The sequence below is a fragment of the Falco cherrug genome, chromosome 4 (genome assembly GCF_023634085.1).
Source record: "Falco cherrug isolate bFalChe1 chromosome 4, bFalChe1.pri, whole genome shotgun sequence".
Taxonomy (NCBI): domain Eukaryota; kingdom Metazoa; phylum Chordata; class Aves; order Falconiformes; family Falconidae; genus Falco; species Falco cherrug.
Genome location: NC_073700.1, coordinates 24,727,594 through 24,745,964, shown reverse-complemented (window position 1 = coordinate 24,745,964; position 18,371 = coordinate 24,727,594). Strand labels below are relative to the sequence as shown.

General features: G+C 43.4%; 2 protein-coding genes across 14 annotated transcripts in view; both read left to right on the top strand.

Moving 5' to 3' along the window:
* The window catches only part of UNKL (unk like zinc finger), a 60,287-nt gene extending 54,150 nt beyond the window's left edge, over window positions 1-6,137 (top strand). For all 13 annotated transcript variants that reach the window (XM_055709247.1, XM_055709252.1, XM_055709254.1 and 10 more), the window contains one exon: window positions 2,092-6,137. In XM_055709247.1, the coding sequence (XP_055565222.1) occupies window positions 2,092-2,247 (156 nt within the window). In that variant the 3' untranslated portion in view covers window positions 2,248-6,137. The remainder of the gene's footprint in view (window positions 1-2,091) is intronic.
* Window positions 6,138-9,883: 3,746 nt separating this feature from the next.
* On the top strand, window positions 9,884-12,199 carry LOC102058914 (N-alpha-acetyltransferase 20-like). Its single transcript, XM_014283515.3, is given in 4 exon segments — window positions 9,884-10,463; window positions 11,279-11,288; window positions 11,290-11,425; window positions 11,948-12,199. Coding segments are annotated over 4 exon segments (471 nt in total). The 5' UTR covers window positions 9,884-10,224; the 3' UTR covers window positions 12,034-12,199.
* The last annotated feature ends 6,172 nt before the right edge of the window (window positions 12,200-18,371 follow it).

Here is an 18,371-nt window from a genome sequence, read left to right as displayed (position 1 = left end):
GGGATGGTTCAGGTTTCTCAACCTAATGGATTCTAAGTTTTTGATCAGCTATCAGAACAAACTACAAGTGATTCACGAGTATTCTTGGGGTGATGAAAAAAAAGACTTAAAGCCAGCTTTTACTCCCAATGTTTTAGACACTATCTAAATAAATAAAAAGTTGCCCTAAATAAATTACAGTAGTTACATGCTTTTCACTTGTTTAGAAGTTAGGTGGTGAAGTTCCCTGCTAGGAGTTCGTGTCAGAGAGGCCAGTACAGACTTGGAGCATAGAATCACTGACATGAGAAAGGACCTCTGGAGATCATCCAGTCCAACCCCCTGCTCAAAGCAGGGTCAACTCAAGCAGGTTGTTCAGGGCCTTGCCCAGTGGGGTTTTGAGTATCTCCAAGGTTGGAGAGTCTGCCACCTCTGTGGGCAGCCTTTTCCAGTGTTTGACCGTCCTCACAGTAAGAAAATTTTTTTCATGTGGGTGTGTGGAATTTTCTGTATTTTAATTTATGCCTGTTATATCTTCTTTCACTGGATACCACTGTCAAGAGTCTGTGCCTGTCTGTTTTACTTCCTTCCATCAGGTTACACTTACACTAGTAAGATGCCATCTCTTCTCAAGACTGAACAATTCCAGCCCTTTCAGCCTCTCCTCCTATGTCAGGTGCTTCAGTCCCTTAATCACCTTAGTGGCATATTGCTGTATTTCACCTTCTCTCAAATCCAGACTCAGTTTCTGCCAAATTTTAGGATGCTCTTCTGCTGCCAGATTGAGGGCATTTCTCAGGGCTTTCAAAGCTGGAAGTATCAGGTGCCACTCCTCTGAGCACATTGAGGAAGATAATAATGACCGTGCACTGCTCCAGGCACCATACTTCAAACCTTGCTGGGCACAACTTGGTTTGACATTGCTTTCTCCCCTGCAGTCGCAGAGGGCAGTGACATCACAATATGACACCAATTCTTGCTCTTTTTGTTTCAACGGTGACAGCACTGCTCAGACAAAAAAAAAAAAAATTTCTTTCACAGTGGGGATGGTCTGCTGTATTCTTGTACCTGTTTGAGCTCAGCAGGGTCTTCTCTTGTCTTTTCACCTCCTGTCCAGTGCTATCTGTATCAGTATGAACTACAGCCTTGAAGAAAAAGTCTTTAGAAGAGTTTAAAACATAATGTAAGTCTTTGTCAATAAAGAAGGTGGATTGAGGACGAGGGTTGCTGGTTACCAGGCTTCTGTTATCAAGTATATTTACAGGATTCTGCATTGGATTATAAAACACTATTGTTTTTCTCCAAAGGGATTTTAAAGAGGAGCAAAAGAGTCTTGGGATCTCCTACCAAAAAAGTCATTACATTCTGGAATGGAAGTCATCTTGGCCAGGCTGCAGTGATCAGAACCATTACAATTCTTTCCAGTTTCTCAGATTTCCTTTACCACTGTGGCCTCTTCCTACCTAACTCTTCCTTCCAGGAGACAGTTCCTGTCTTAGGTAGTGCCACACATAGCATTCTGGGTTCTTTTAGTTTGAACCATGTCTTGCTCTTCAAAAAGTAACATGGCTTTTAGCAACTTTTCAGTTGTTCTTGTTCCTTAATAGGTTTGACATGGCCGATTTCATGGAGACATTTATTTGCAGTAGTAACATCCTCCCCCAAGTCTGTGTCAGTAGCTTTATTCAGTATTGCACATTTGGGATTCTTCCGTTTTGTTCTAATGCAAACATCTCCCATGGCATGAGAAAACCTAACAGTGTTTTGAAATGGCAAAATGAGGGAGTATGTGACAATGAAAAAGGCTTATTTCCTTGGTTTTGTTTTTGCTTGTTTGCATTGCTTGTCCCAATTATGTAGAAAGATTTCAGTCCAAAGGTTCAATCCTAGATATTTTCCTTTCTAAAAGCACTTATACTCCTCCAGATGCTACTTTAAAGGTTGCCTGTGCTCTGATCTTATGACCGTCATTCAGCTATCCATCATACAAAACCACTGTCCTTTGTGTTGTTAAATTAGAAGTTTATTTGGGACAGTTATGTGTAAAGCTGAATGCAGCTGTTTACTTTGGAATAATTTTTACTGAGTGCAGTAATCTTTTTTTTTTTACAGGTGATTTTTCAGCTTCAGTCAAAGAAGTGTATCATATGTCAGGAAGGTGACTGTAGCGTTATCCTGAATCCATGTCAACAGTATGTACTTTGTGATCACTGTGCAGCTGCACAAGAAGAATGTTCCTGCTGCAAGAAAAAAAATAATCTGTGGTAACATGCAGGCATAGTACTCATATCATGTTCATGAATTAAATAATTTTACGGTTTTGCATTTTGTATAAGAATTACATCGCTCATAATTAATCCATTTAATAGTGCTAGACTGATTTCCATTTTGATGTCAGAAACTTAGTTGCTTTAAGATAGAGAATAGGGCTTGCTCACATTTACATATCAACTGCAGTTACTTGATGAGGTTCTGTAGTCTTGAGGTTCTTTCGTTCCCCCTCCCAGTCCCATCACAGCCTTTTCCGACTTCCACTTAGATTCCTAGTGCACAAGCTACTTAGGTTCATTTGCACTGTAATCACTTTGTATAAATCTTACCATAATGCCTGAATGAAATGTTTATACCTGTTATTTTCATTAAAAGAAGATAGATGCGTAGGGGATACGTAGGTACAGTAACTACACATTTAACAGTACAAATGGTCCCTTTGCCATGTCTGGTGTGTGTAGAAACGCCAGAGCCAGTATTTTGGACTAGGTCTAACACTATGTTTACTTGGATGCTTGAAAAACTCTGATTAATGTAAAAGCACTTTGTAATTATTGTGTTTTGTTAGAAGATATGTTGTAAATTGCTTCAGGCTGCTTTCTAGGTCTTATGTTTATTTTTTAATATGCAATAATATAATGTGTTACATGTGTACTGTGAATTTAAAATATTTCACATGGTTTTACTGTTAAATCACAATATGATTAGATAGAAATGACAACTTATCTATAGGGTTTTTACAGTTTATGTTAACTACATACTGTAGTATTTATAAATGTACCAGTGGAGACAAAAACAGTGAGGCACATAAGCTTTCACATTCAAAGACATGTTTTCAATTTTGTGAAACAGATCAGTTTTAGTAAACAACCGTGCAATTTGCATAGTTCCCTCAGTTTGGGTGTTTGTAGTCTTAAAAGTTTTTGTACATCTCCTAACCTGTGTAGTACTTATCAGGAGCAGATATGAGATATATATTATTACCAAGTGCCTATGCCCAATATCCTATAAAATGGCAGAAGACATAAAAAAAAAACTTTGCAAATAATTTCTATTGCTTAATTTTGTATTGAACAATTTGACAATAACTAGAATACGTCTCTTGCTTTTATAAATATTTAAAAATACACATTTTCAGTAATGAAGTAATGCATATTTGAGAGGAACTACGGAATTATTTAAGTATGTAATGAGGCAGTGGCACTTTGACAGTGATTCTTTTAAAAGGTGGTAATATTCTTACTTCATTCTGGTAGTTGGGAACATGCAATTCAGGAGAAGTTAATTAATTACGGCATGCTAACACTGTGTATTTTTACTTTTCCTACATGGAATAATTGCCTGCATTACTCCTTTCTCTGTTGAATTCAGGTGTGACACTAGTACAAGTTAAGATTGAAATGACCTACTACTGTGTTACGTGATTTGTATCCATATTACTGTGTTCAGTATGGAAAGTGAGTTCAGACAGGCAGCAAAGAGTTAAACCTATTTAAAGTTCAGTCATGCTAAAACAAAAGCCAAGATATATACTAAAATCATTGTTGTCTAAACAGAGTTCTTAGAACTGTGTCAGCATTAAATAAAGGGCCCAAGCCAGTAGTAGTGAAATCACTATCATGGTTGGGTTTTAACATTCTTTGTACAAAGGCTTGAGTTCGCAAAAAATCATTACACATTTTCTGAGAGAACTAAATGTATAGACTTGTCACTGCTTTCCTAAGACATGTCAATCTGCAGGAACGCTGGAGACCTTTCGGGAAGGGAGAAGGAGGATAAAATATGAAATTTATTTCTACTTGTTTCTGTTCCAAAAATTTTGTCTGAAGATCACTTTAAAGAGCAAAGTTGGATTTAATAATGTGATTTTGTTGACTTTAACAGTTTGTCTAAAAGGTTTGTACTGAGAAGAGTATAAAGTTGGACTGTATTTGCATTTTCAAACACACTTTTCTGTCCTAAAATAAGATACTGCCATTTTAGAGGTGTAGCCAGCTTTGGACTTCTAAGAAAAGGAACTTCGAACACAAAGTTTGGCTGTAGGTGTTAATGTATTTCTTGCATATGTGCAGTCTATAACAAAGACTGATTTTTGAACCTTAACAGCATTTTGGACTAAAGCAAACTTAGTTATGTAAGGGGTTTGTTTTGTTTTTAAACAGTGAGCAAATCAAAGAATAATGTGAAATTATAGTTTGACATTATTTTACATGTTTTTCAAATAAGCAATCATTTTGGACACCAGTTTACTGTATTTATCTAGTGTTGGACAGCATTCTGTAACCATTTTGCTTACAAAAACATTTAGAAATATCTTAGTGAAAATTTTTACTTCGCTATGTTAGAGGAAACCAGCTTAGGCCACATTGTGCTGCCCACACGCAGCTATGTGACATTCATTACCCACAAGACATCGAAGTGTGTGTGTGCTGCCCTTCCAAAATTGTAGTTGCTCGTGTGTATTTTAGTGCATTTGCCTGTGTTCTAAGGCTAGATCTTGGTCCTTTTTTTCTTTTTTTCTTTTTTTTTTTTTTGGTAGTAACAGGCAATTTTCCTAATCTTGCAGGTGCAACTAAAAAGGAATGTAAAGAGTGCTTGCAGTGTGAATCATCACATTCACGCTCATAGTTTATTCGTGCTGCATTTTTAGAGGCAGTGAACTAGTATGTTTAGTCTGTTGTATGTTTTGTATTTTACAACGGGTCTTGAAAATAATGGTGTCTGTCCTGTGGTAATATCAGTACTGAAAATGTTGCAGGTGTTGCCTGTAAATTTCTTTGGTGCTGAATTATGGACAGATTTAAAAACTATCAACAAACCATTTTGTGGAGGAGAGGAAAACATATACCAAAGAAACATACCTATTCATGAAATTCACAGACTGGGCAGCTTGCTATAATTGTAGACAAATCCTTTGGTAATCACTTGCACCATACATCATCATTAATACAGTTGTTCTTTGCAAAATTATTTTTGTGAAGAATTACAAGCAAAGTGTTCTGTATCTTATTAAAGCAAGTCAACTGCAAATATAAATAAATACGTACTTTTACACCAGTACTTTGCAATGGAGGACAATAAAATATATGCAGTTGACTAGAGACAGCTATTTGGAAGAAGTCAGAAGTGAGACCTGACCTTTGTAAGTATTCATCTTTGTACTATATACACCGTCGAGAAACTGGATACATTAAAATTACATTTTTGAAAGGTTACAGTACAGTAATTTGCTGAATTCACAAACTACATAAAAGTAAATGAAATAGATTTTCAAGATTCATTTTGGTATCTGACAAAGCTCTGTGTTAATTTATGTAAGAATATTAATTTTTAATGTGAATTCCATTATGTTGTCAATTATTTTAGCCTGGGGAATAATAGATTAAAGTTGTGATTTCTCAGGGTTTTTACAGTTAGGAGCTGTAATTTAACCAGAAGTATGCTAATTACAGATGGATCCGAAGCTGCATGTTATAGGCTTATTATTAGTCTTCTTTGAATAGCAGATGATTAAAGACATACTTGTTTTGTTCTATATTGCCATTCTGAGTATCCTAGTATTAAATAGAAGTAGTAATATTACTGTCACACTATGCTTGTGTAACTGTGGTCATCATCAGACCCTATATAAATTGGGAATTTTTACTCAATATTAATTTATGGAAGCTGTTAACGTTTTGATTGTACAGACAGAAATGATTTTGTGAATGAAATTGTTCTTAATACAAAACATATTATTTATAATGCATACTCATTTACTTGTAGTGAACTGTTTAAAATTGTTAACACTTGTTAAAACTTTTCTACACTATAGCATTTATGCAATGGTTTACAGAATTCATGGAATTATTTTTATTACCAACATGGAAATAAAATTTTGAACTTTATTTCTGAGCCATACTGTGTTTAGAGACTAAAAAATGGCCAGGTATGCTTTCCTCTGCAATCTAATTATGGCATTCCTAACCTTTTCAGGCTTTCAACCACTGGGATTGGCATTTACTGTCTGAAGGGAGAGAGGGGGCTAACTGGGATATAAAGAAACTGATTCGGGCTACAAGACAGAGGCTGTCAAAGTAATTAAAACGTAATCACTTTTCCGTTCCGTTCTTCTCTGTACCGCACGTCCTAGGAGCGCACACGATGTCTCCCGGGCTGGAGCGGCAGATGCTGAGCGGGAGCGCTTCGGCCCCGCCCACGCCCCGGCTCGGCCCCGCCTCTTCCGGCGGCCCGTGCCCGCAGCCCCGCGGGGAGCGGCGGCGTTGGTAGGCGGGGGCAGCTGAGGCGTGCCCGATGCGGGGCGGGACCGTTGCGCCTCCCCGGCCCCGAACTTCGCCCGTCCTAAGGTGCGAAGAGCCTGGCAGCACACAGTGCTGCGGGTGGATTCACCGGGGTGTTCTGGAGCCGCTTCTCCGGCCATCCGGATCCGGCCTGGTAAAGCCCAGGGCTTTTTCAGGCTTTTTTTTCCAGACCGCGCACCCCCGGCAAGGCAATGAAAGTGGGTTACCAGACGGTCTCAGCTTACGAGTGGCTTTACGTGAGAAACTGATTTAAAGAACGTCAACATTTCTTAGTGACTAAGTAGCCTTTATTGGCAGCGCTGGGTGCATGGGGGATCACTCCACCAAAGTCATGCACACCGAGGGAACCCCTCAGCCCCCTCCTTATACAAGTCACTCATGTCTATTCGTCAACTTTCCGGGAACTCATTAACATATCTCGCACCTGGACAATTGCCACATTCCCATTCAAAGACCCAGCACATCTTCAAGTTAACAACATTAACATCTCTCCTGCCTGGACAATTAGCACATTCCATTCAAGAACCTAGTATATCTTAAAGTTAACAACATTAACATATCTCGTGCCTGGACAACGTCCTTGAGTTGTGTCTGCACAGACTCTATTCCTTAGTGGTCATGTTTAAAGTCTCCATCTTCACCACGCTGCATGTACAACAGGCATCTAAGACAAAATGTCCCTTTTTAAAGATAACCAACCCAAGGACTTAGCAGTCTGTGCATCCGTCGTGTTGCAATAAGGGGCCCTGGACATCTCCCGACCCTAACTAAACATAGGCGCGTCATCCTTTAGATAAGCGCTACAGCATTCACCGTTCAAAAACGGTGAGGAGGGTGCCGGCAGGGCGGGCCTTGCCTGGGGGTTGGCCCCAGGGGGCTGTGGCGACTGCCGGGACACACGCGCCTTCTGACGGCCGGCGCTCGGTAACGGATCGTGATCCGCCCCGTCGCAGCCGCCGTTCTTGGCGCAGCGGTGCCTGGGCTGCCCGCCTCGCCCACGCCACCGGGGCACCCACGGCTCCGCTCCCGGTCCGGGCGGCCCCGGGGCCTGCGGGGGAGCCTGCGCTAGCCGGCCGCGCTCTGCGCCTGGGCCCCCGCCCCGCGAGCCTCGGGCCGCGCCTGGTGCCCCCCGCCAGCAGCCTCTTCCCTGCGGGGCTGCCCGGGGCTCTCCTCCGCTCCAGACGGGGGCCCGGCAGACCACCGCTCCCGCAGCCAGCCGGCTGTCCCCGCCGGGCCGGGCGCACGGCTGCGGGCGGGCTGCGGCTGGCAGCGAGGGCCGGGCCGGGCGGCGGCCTCCGGGGAGCGGCAGTCCCGGGTCAGGGCGGTGGCTGCGGGCCCGGCTGGCGCTGGGGCGGAGCGGCGGGAGCGGTTTTGTTGCCGGCTTCGCGTGGCGGCCGCTGCGGAACGGGCCGGTGCTGCAGGCGGGGGTGCCCGTGCCATCGCTGCCGCCCGCCGGTAACGGCGCTGCGGGGCCGCCGCGGCCACTGGTGAGGAGCTGCCGCTGCCGGTCCCAGCTCGGCCGCCTGGGACGGGGAGGGCCGGCGCCGCCCGGTGCGGGCAGGGGCTGCGCTGGGCAGGCCAGTCCCAAGGCCATTGGTGCCTGCCCCCCAGCACCTCCCTGTCGGCTTTTAACGGTTTTTTGAGGAAGTTTTAACGGTTCTCGTGACCAAGCTCAGCTGTGAGTTTTAAGTATATGTGTATATGTCCCATTTCTGCAATCTCTTGGGTTGCTGAAATTGCTGTATCCTTTTACATGCCGATATGCGTGACAGAACTGTGCAGGTTTCTTCCAGTTTATTACTAGTCTGTTCCCTGCTTTGTGTACATTGTGCATTGTTCAGGAATCTTAGCACAGAAAATATTTGAGATGTGAAGATCTCCAGATCATTAACATGCTTGAAAGGCAGAAATATTTACTGGACTATTAAGTCATGTTGTTTTTAATGTAGCAAAAGTTGTTCGTCTGTTGGCTGGCCCTGTCTGTGGCACTAGCTAAACTACACGGTGCAGGAAGGATTGTTTAGTGCTTTGGGGTTGTGTGGTTCAAATGTAATGTATTGTCCAATTTGTCTTGTGTGTCTTGCATGTCTTCCACGTATTCAACTTGTTGCAGAGCTGAAAGCAAAGAGGATGCCATCGGTAATACAGAAGACACTGCTGTGAGCACAGAATGCATCTCTGAACAACTCCACAGATAGACTGTGCTGCCTCTGAACTGAACACTCCCCCTCAAATAGTTTACTTAAAGAGCAAGAGAAATAAATGATAGCATGTCTTTTGTTTCTCCTGGTTGCTGAGGACTGTTGCCTCCTGTTGAGACTCCTTCTCCTTTGTGACCTGCAGCTCCTTTTGTACATAGGCAACTCTGTTACGGCTGTACTTTGTTCTCCACTCATGTAATAAAGGTGAAGTCTGGAGAGCTGTACACGCTGCCTCCTGAACTAGTTGGACGTAGTGTTGGACACAGGTGAACAAACACAGCCTGCCTTTTAAAAACAAAAGCAAAACCTTTGGGATGCTTCCAGGTACAAATCACACACTCGGTCATTGCTTTGTTGCCACTAAGGGAGTCACTTTTAAGTTCCTGAACAGTGGTAGATTGTCTTTTATTCATTTAAACAGTTATGTTTATTTGATCCCCACTTGAAGCTCAGGAAGAAAACAAATCACGGTTTGGAAATTGTTTAGAAGAAAACTCATGTTCTTGTACTGCAGACTTTTGAAGATATTATACTGTGGTCCTTTGCAGGTCTCTTGCTGTAGTGTGCAAAAATGTATTTTCTTACACTCATCCTATAGCCAAATGTCATTTTGATTCAAGTATATGTATGCTAAGACAAGTGTTTCAGTAAACTGGCTGGTATGAGCTCAGTTTCACCAGCATGAGTTGACAAGACTGTCCGATGCAGGCCTCAGTTAACTCATAATTGCTTGGATGATTGCATTGTTTCCTAATTTTTCACCATGTTTTTATGTATATATATTTTTTTATATATATATATATATGTATTTGTTCATTCCAGTTGTGTTTTTTCCCTTCTTTTGGGGGTTTTGGAAAGGTGGGCACAGAATGAGAGTCTTTGCAGGGACTCAGGAAATAATACTGTTTAACAGTAAAGCTTAAAGTGTTTGCTGTACGGAAGGTTTCTCTGTACCCACCGCATCAGTTGCTTATTTAGCAGTGCCTGATGTTTATAAGAGTGCCCTGTGGAAGTCTGCATATTCATTAATGAGCTAACAGTAGGTTGGCTCTGTGTAGAAAGGAGGAGAACTATGAAGAACACCCACCCATCCCTGGTTTGTTTGGGTTTTTTTTCCTTAAACATAGTGTTTCCAGGGCCTTTGCTTTCTCTTGCCACATTGGCAAAGCTTCCCAAGCTCTATTCCCCCATAGTCACGAAAAGTCTTCAGTAATTGCTGGGATGGTGAGTTTTGGGCTTCTAGCCCTCCATTCCTTCAGTCGTGAATTCCACTCAGTTAAAGACTCACGAGAATTGCTTAAAGCTTGCATTTGGCGGTCATGCCTCAAACAGTGAATTTGTGGAAATCCATTTATTTATTTATACTAATCAAGAAACAACTGTAATACTGCATCAAAATGAAACTTAGTGGCTGCTGAATCACTGAGTAATAGCATAGAATCGCTGCTTAAGCCTTTACCACAATCATTGCAATGTTTGTTTGTAGGCTGCTTGGTTCTTTTGTAAAGTTGTGTGGCTGCGTGTGGTGCATTATTCCCAAGGTGCTCCTTACTGCTCTGATGCTCTGCATGTTCGTGGTGCTGGGTAAAGCGGAAGGCTCTGTGGCTGGGGAAGAGTGGCATGGACATGTTACTGCTCTCTCTGCACCAGAATTTCGACAGCTGGGTTTGGCTGCTAAATTGATGGAACTACTGGAAGAAATTTCAGAAAAGTGAGTACCATGCTTATCTTTAATCTTCTAAAAGTAATCTTTCTACAGACACCTGTCCATGGCTTAGGTATTTGAGCTGCATGAAACAGACCCAGAATTTTGCTTTAAGTGGTGGTATGATTCGCTGAAAATTCCCTGCAATTAAAGAACAAGACTAAAAATGCTGTGTGGCAGTGTAAGATCTCAGGGTTTCTATGAAAGCTAACGTGCCAGAATGAGTTTCTCTGTCATGCTTCGCTGCTTGTATCTGCTGAAAATTTGATTTAGTGTCAAATGAACCCACAGAGAAATGTCCTGAACTCATGGTGGTAGGGCAACCCCATTGTAATTGGTAGAATTGGAAAACAGTACATTTTGAAGAATTTGCCTTGTGAGGAGAAGGGCTGCCTTGTGCTAGGCAACTGAACTTTGTGACCCATTCCACCACTGCCCCTGCCACACACGTTGAAGGAGCTAATCCCTAAGCCAGTGCAATCAAAAATGTGGATTTTATTTTTTTTTTAAATAAAAAATTTCTTACATATATGAGACCTGTGTGAGTGCTTAGCTTGCCCTGTTCTTTCTGTTCATAATTCTGAACCCACGGGCTGGTATAAAAGAATGGTTATGTGACAAAAATAAAATAAAATCTGAGCTTATACTGGATTTGTCCCTTGGGAAAGGAGTGCATCTGTTACTGCAGTGTGAAAGGTGTTTGATTAGCATATGACATCATCAGACCTGCTCTTGGTCTGATTACAAGTTATGGGCTATTTAGCAATACATTCACCTGCTATTCCTTACTGTGGGGGTTTTTTGGGTTTATGTTTCCAAAGAAAGGGTGGATTTTTTTGTCGATCTCTTCGCAAGAGTATCAAGTCAGGCTGCAGTAAATACGTATAAGCAGCTCGGCTACCACGTGTACCGGACAGTATTGGAGTACTCCTCTGCTAGCAGTGGACAGCAGATGCTTACGGTAAGTGGTTCTGCCTTAAATTAAATGGAAAGGTTCTTGTGTTGAGGGTTCCTGGGCCTGTTTGTATTGGGGTTTTTGTTGTTTGTTTTTTTTTTTAATATGGAACAAGTTCAGATAGTTGTTGATGAATGGGATTCTGTATAATGCTTTAGATAGCTTTTCCTACTGAAGATTACATCAGTTATGAAACTTGATTGCAGGAATCGGAATGAAATTGTGTCAGGGGAAGTTCAGGCTGGACATTAGGAAAATCTTATCCACTGAAAGGGCATTCAGTCAGGACACCAAACCTGTCAAGAGCTCAGGGAGCATCTGGATGATGCTTTTAGTCATATAGTTTAGTTTTAGGTAGTCCCACAAGGAGCAGGGAGTTGGACTGGATGATCCTTACGGGTCATTTGCAACTCAAGATATTCTAGGATTCTAGGAAATCTTCTTGAAAAATAATCTTAATGTAATAGAGAATTCACTTAATATGGCTTTGTGCAATGACTGTCTTTTATAATAGCATTATTTTCTTTTGCCATAGATATGAGGAAAGCTCTTTCCAGAAATACAGAGAAGAAATCAATTATACCTCTGCCTCATCCTGTGAGACCAGAAGACACTGAGTAACTGTAAACTGTGATTGATTGCAGACAACTTAGAGTGTCAGTTTCCTTCTCCCCAAAGCCCCCAAGAACTTACAGATGAGGAATATTAGGCTCAATGTTTTTCCCCATGAAATACCAAAAAGCAATACTGAGAAGCTTACTAACGCTGCTTCTGTCGGTATTTGCTGCATGTTTGTGCTCTTACCTATTCAGGGAGGTACAGTTCTGAGCTTAATACTTGATACTGCTACTAGGAGACGCTTTCAAGTGATCTGAGTGCAGCTCTGGCGACCCAAAGCTGGACAGGGTTGGCAAATGCTGATGTAGAGTTTTGGTGGTAAACTTGACCAGCCTGTCTTAACGAGCAGGCATGTTCTTTGTTCACAAGCACCGTTTAGTCCCATGTAGGCTTCCTGAAAGTTTGAAGGGCCGTGGTCACATCTTTCCTTGGTCACAATGAACAGTTGCCTGTGCAGAGTTGCTTTTTAAGGAGCATGCTGTGCTTATATTTTCTCTGTTTGGCTTTGCATTTGGGAAATAATGTAACAGTTTCAGCTCAACTGAAGGAGCGCGATACCTGATGTGGCAGAGAAGGAGGTGCGTTTTACTAATTCTCTGGTGTGCATCAGTTTGACCCCAAAATGACATTGTGTCAAAGCTGTAGATGTTGACTTGGGGTATGAATGACTCCAGGTGTGCTTTAGGAGAGCTCTGTTGGTGTAGATGTGCTGAGCAATTGCTCTTCTATGTGTGCAGCTGTTCTGGTTTGGCTTCCAGGTGTGAGCATGCAAAAGAAAACTTGCAAGTGTGGTCAGCCTTGCTGTAAAATCAGAACAGTTTCTGCTGCTGCCTGGATATCTGAGAGCCTCCTGAACGTTTCAGGCAGGCCAAGCGTTGTGCCCTGATGTTTCTGAAAGTCCACAGCTCTTCAGTTCTCTAGGAGGGTGATTCCAAAATGGCACAGAGTAACTGCTTGGAGACAAATTTTGCCTTTAAGCAGCAAAGGTATTTATTTCATGCAACATTGGGGAGCCAGCCAGTTCGCACCAGACAAACTAGCCCCAAAGTTTTCAGTGAAAAGTCAGGTTATTTATACAGTTTTCATGAGAGGTTACAACATCTTTACATACACATTCATTTAATTTCAACATCTAATCATCATATTCATAATAGGTGGGGTTTAGGCGGAGCTTGAGGCGGAGTCTTCTAGACTCATCTTTTGGGGAGACTTTTGGGTGGTCGTTCCGTTCTTGGGCTGGAGCTTGCAAAACCTCCTGACTCACGGCCTTCTCATCTCGTTCAAATGCCCACCTTATCTTTATGACTGCTAGATTGCTCAGAGTACATTTCTCCTGTCTCTTACTTCAGTATTGTCAGCGGAACAGAACAGGCCGTGCTGTCTCTGTTATATCTCAACATAAACAGAGCATCCCCCAGAGCATGGTACCAAACTCATCCCAACTAATCTTTCAAGACCTTGCTCTGTTTCATTCCCCCCTTTCTTAGGACTTAGGAATCTTTCGTCAGGTTCTGAAGACAAAGGGTTTTGGTAGACATGCATCATTGATCACATTATTTGCGTTCTTCTGGCTGTGATACTTAGTTCATACCACAGACAGACATTTAAGAGAGGTAACAGGATCATTCCTTCCAACATGTCTAACATGGGATGTATTAAATAGTGGAATACTTGTGTTGCTTTGGGGGAATGTCCTGCGAAGTTGTCCCACCAGTGATGTTCTCCAACTTGTTCTGCATCGGTTAAAGATGGATTTTATATTTTCAGGGTCACATTTCTCTTGTCAAAGCACATGTTGGGCCGTTCTGTTTATTTCTTGGACCAGTCTTTCTATGTCGGGGTGTCTGAGCATTGCTTTGAAGAGCCTAATGTTCATGCCTATTTGTAATTTAGGTACATCATGATACAGGGTATAATCAGTTCCAATTAACTGTCTGGTAGTTGCAGGAACAACATAATCAAAGTCACAGCCTACAATTCTAGTAAAATTACTTACACAAAAATCAGTACCATTTGCCATTTTGTGACAATTATCAATAGTATTGTTATCACAAGAAGTTCTAACACATGCAGATCCATTTCCTACATAAAATACTTGTGACTGGGCTTTAATACGTGGAAACACTTCAAAAGTACACATAGCCTTTTTGATATCTAAACGCAGATCTTCATTCTCTATTACTGCATTTTCACAGGTGTATCCCAGTTGTTCCCTGGGGATACATACTTCAATGTTCGACTGCCGCTTGCCTTTGGTCTGACCATAACTTGCCCAAACATTATGGCCTAGGGGTCTGACAGTGACTTTCTGGTGTATGGCTCCTAGTGTCAAAACAGGAAAGATTGCCTGTTCTTTTGCTGCACTAATTGCCAGCACATACGCTTCAGTTTGCTCCTTTTGTGGGTTGTAGGTGAAGTTTACTAGTTGTCACCAAGCCTGGTGACATTTTTCAAACTGAGTGGTAAGGCTGGTTTTGCCTATTGTTTCCCTTATTTCTTGAGACAGTATTCCTGATGTTCCCTCCCTTAATATTCCTGTGGCTATGGATTGTACCCACTGCTAAGTATTGGACAGCAAGTGCAGCCTTCTTGCTCATGCCCCCAGTCTGATGAGATTACTGCTGGAACCTCATATTTTGGTACTGTTTCTTATAATAGTGCCTTGGTTACTTCTTTGGCTTTATTGGTTCAGCAAGGGTGTGTTTCTGGCCACCCTGAAAAGGCATCCATCGTGACCAGCAGGTATCGAAACCCCCCTTTTCTTGGGAGTTCTGAGAAATCGGTTTGTAACTGTTGCCCTGCATAATTTCCTTCTCTAACTGTCCCGGTTTGATTCATGTTCTCCCTACAGTTTTGTCAGTCTAAATATTTATACTATGAGTCAGTGCCCCAATGGGTCTTATGATGTTCTTCCTTCCTGGGTGACCCTCTTACAACAGCGGGGGCCATTCCTCACGTCAGGGTCTGGCATGGCACGTGTTCCCACTGCTCGGCACCCACTGCGTTGCAGCCAACAGCAGAGTTCAAGATTCTTTGTGGTGGCAAACACAGAGGCCAACCCAGTCTTGCCCTTGACTACGGTAGGAGGCACCTGACCAACCTTATTCCTTGTACTTCGTTGTCAATGCAGAGTTTCATCTGTGCATCCCATAACAAGTCACTGTCATGGCAAAACACACAGATTTACATTAGTAGATCTACTACAGAGTTGTGTTTTATTTCAGTTTTCATGCCAATATTCCCCCCACAGCCCTGCTGACCAAGGGATATTGTTTTACCCGAACTGGGCAGCCCCCCCTCTTCATTTCTGGTGTAACAAGTAAAGCATTTTTCGCCTTACCTGGAATTTACTCCTGGATATACCTGGTTAAAGATTTCTTTTACTTCAGGGAGCTCATTTTTTCCACTTTTCTGTTGAATTAAAGAGAATCTCAAGATTTCAATTATTTGATCATCTTCAACTTCCATTTCTCCTTCTTTAAACATCTGGATGCTCTAATAAATCTCATCCCAACAAAGGTTTTGGTGAATTTGGCATTCCTATTTGTTTTCTTAATTTGTACTTTAAAGGTTTCAGAATGCTTTTTCCTGGTGGCCAAGTAGCTCCCACAACTGTAACAAATCCTTTCCTCACTGAAGTTTAACACCAAATAAATTGCTTCTGTGTCCACTAAAAATTCCACCTCATTTTTCTCTAGTCCCCAGCTTTAATTTAACCAGTGGATCCGCTAGGGTGGATTCTCCAGGCCCCTCAGTCTGGGTCTGATCCAGTCACCGGAACCCCCTGATGGTTCTTCAGCTTTGGGCAATCTGGCTGCCAGTGCCCATTTCCCTACAATGTGCCCACTGATCCGGGCCCGCAGGGCAGGGTTCGCTCTTTCATCTCTGCCAGACATCCCTCCTCTGCCTCGTCTTCTCACCTTAGTCCCTCTGCCAGTTTTCACTTTTCCCGAAGCAGCCGCTGTAGCTGTGACTACAGCATGACCCAGCTTTTCTTCTCTGACCTGCTGTGCACATGCCACGCTGCTTCTGCCAGCTTCTCTACATGGCGATTACCCAGTAACAATCAACTCAACCCTTTTTCTACTCCTGTTGGGTCATCCTGATAGTCTTTCACAACCGACTTCCAAGCATCTAAACCGCCCATCAAAGATTCACCTTTACTCGCCCGCCCCCCGCCCCCACTGCCTGCCCTGAAGGGGCCAGTTCCCGGTCCTGTGCTGCAAGTGCTGCGGCCCTCGCGGTGACATTGTCAGGTCCTTCAGCTCTGGTGTCAGCAGCAGCAACCCCCGCCTCCTCGCACTGGAAGGATTCGGGGCAGGAGAGCTCTCCCTGCTCTGCAGCAGGTGCAAGTGCCTGCCTCTGCAACAGCACCTCTGCTTTAACCCTTTCGTACCCTGAATGCAAATCTGCTCCTTGTTGCTTTAAGTCTGTGTCCTTATGACGTACGGAATTAGACTCTGTAACTCGAAAGTTATAAAGTAGGTATGTTTATTGCGCGCAGATGCACGGGGGATCGCTCCTCCACAAGTGTGCATGCCTGAAGTGACGAACCATCTCACATTTATACAATAAAACAACTGAATATTCAATTAACACCTAAATTCGTTACCTAAACCCGCTTACTCTCGCTTCGTATGTTAATTAGCTTATCAGTCCGTTTCCTGGAATGTGGTGGTCTTGCAGGTTTGTAGGTGATTCATGTCCTTGTGACCATCTGATCTTCTCCAGCAAGAAGACTTAGCACTCCCTCCCTCTAGATAACATTGGAATGTCTCTCATCCTTTTCTCATCCTTTTTATAAATAGCCCCTTTGTTAGAGGAAGAAGGGTAGGTGTCTCCTCGGAGCTGTGTGCCTATGTGACCATACACCGCACCCATGACCAGTCACCATACCCACATTCCTCGAGCAGACATATACAATCACGATCGATGTCCATTGTCCCCATTTCACACTATTTCTCCATATCACTTACCTGTGGTGCCTTTGCCGGCAATCAGCAAACAGCCTGCCATGCGTCCAGCCTGGCTCAGCCGCACCTCCCAGCGGGTGTGGGGCTTTGTACAAACTCACCCCAAGACTTTAACCCTTGCCTGGGGTCCTTGACTCCCCCCGCCCCGCCTCAGGTCCTACACTAGTGCAAGTTTTTATCTCCCAATAGGCTTCACCCCAGGAGGAGCCACAGCCTGAGGCTCTGTCTTTACAAAACACAACGATCCTATATTACACAAAAAACTTCAAAAAGAACATCTTTCTAGTTTAGGTTTCAATTTTTCCCTGTCCTTTTCTAGAGCCAAAATCAAAGGATCAGGTGGTGCTATATTAATCCCACGCTCCTTCTGCCACACTCTGTATGGCTTCTCAATGTGAAAAACAAATCTGCATACTGATATGGAGAAATAGTGTGAAATGGGGACAATGGACATCGATTGTGATTGTATGTGTCTGCTCGAGGAATGTGGGTATGGTGACTGGTCATGGGTGCGGTGTCTGGTCACGTAGGCACACAGCTCCGAGGAGACAACTACAGTTTTGAGGAGACGCCTGCCCCTCCTCCTCTAACAAAGGGGAGACGGGGAGATGCCCGCCCTTCTTTCTCTAACAAAGGGGCTATTTAAAAGAGAATGAGAAAAGGATGAGAGACATTCAAATGCTATCTAGAGGGAGGGAGTGCTAAGTCTCCTTGCTGGAGAAGATCGGATGGTCACAAGAACATGAATCACCTACAAACCTGCAAGACCACCACATTCCAGGCAAAGGACTGATAAGCTAATTAACATACGAAGCGGGGTTTAGGTAACGAATATGTATAGGCGTTAATTGAATATTCATTTGTTTCATTGTATAAATGTGAGATGGTTCGTCACTTCGGGTATGCACGCTTGTGGAGGAGCGATCCCCCGTGCATCTGCGCGCAATAAACATACCTACTTTATAACTTTCGAGTTATAGAGTCTAATTCCGCACGTCAGTTTGGCGAGCCAGGCAGGAGGATTTCTGCTCGGCTGAGGGACCAGCTGCGGAGCGGACGCTCCTAGGCGCGCCCCGGCAGATCTCCTCGGAGGAGCCTCCTCTTCTCAGCTGTTCACCCGGGAGCAGAAGAGAAACCCCTGGATCCACGGATAAAACGGTATGTTTAGTAACGGGGCGGCTGGTGAGACGCACGGAGACGTCCGGCGCGCAGCGCAGTCCCCAGGAGCAAAGGTACCTTGGGAGGGGGTTTGCTGACCAAGGGGTGGCCGCTAGCGATCTTGAGGGCAGATCGAGCAAACCCGAGGTTACTGCCATTCCTAAAAGCCCGGAGGCCTCGTGACGGAAAGCGGGACGGAATAAGGCGGAA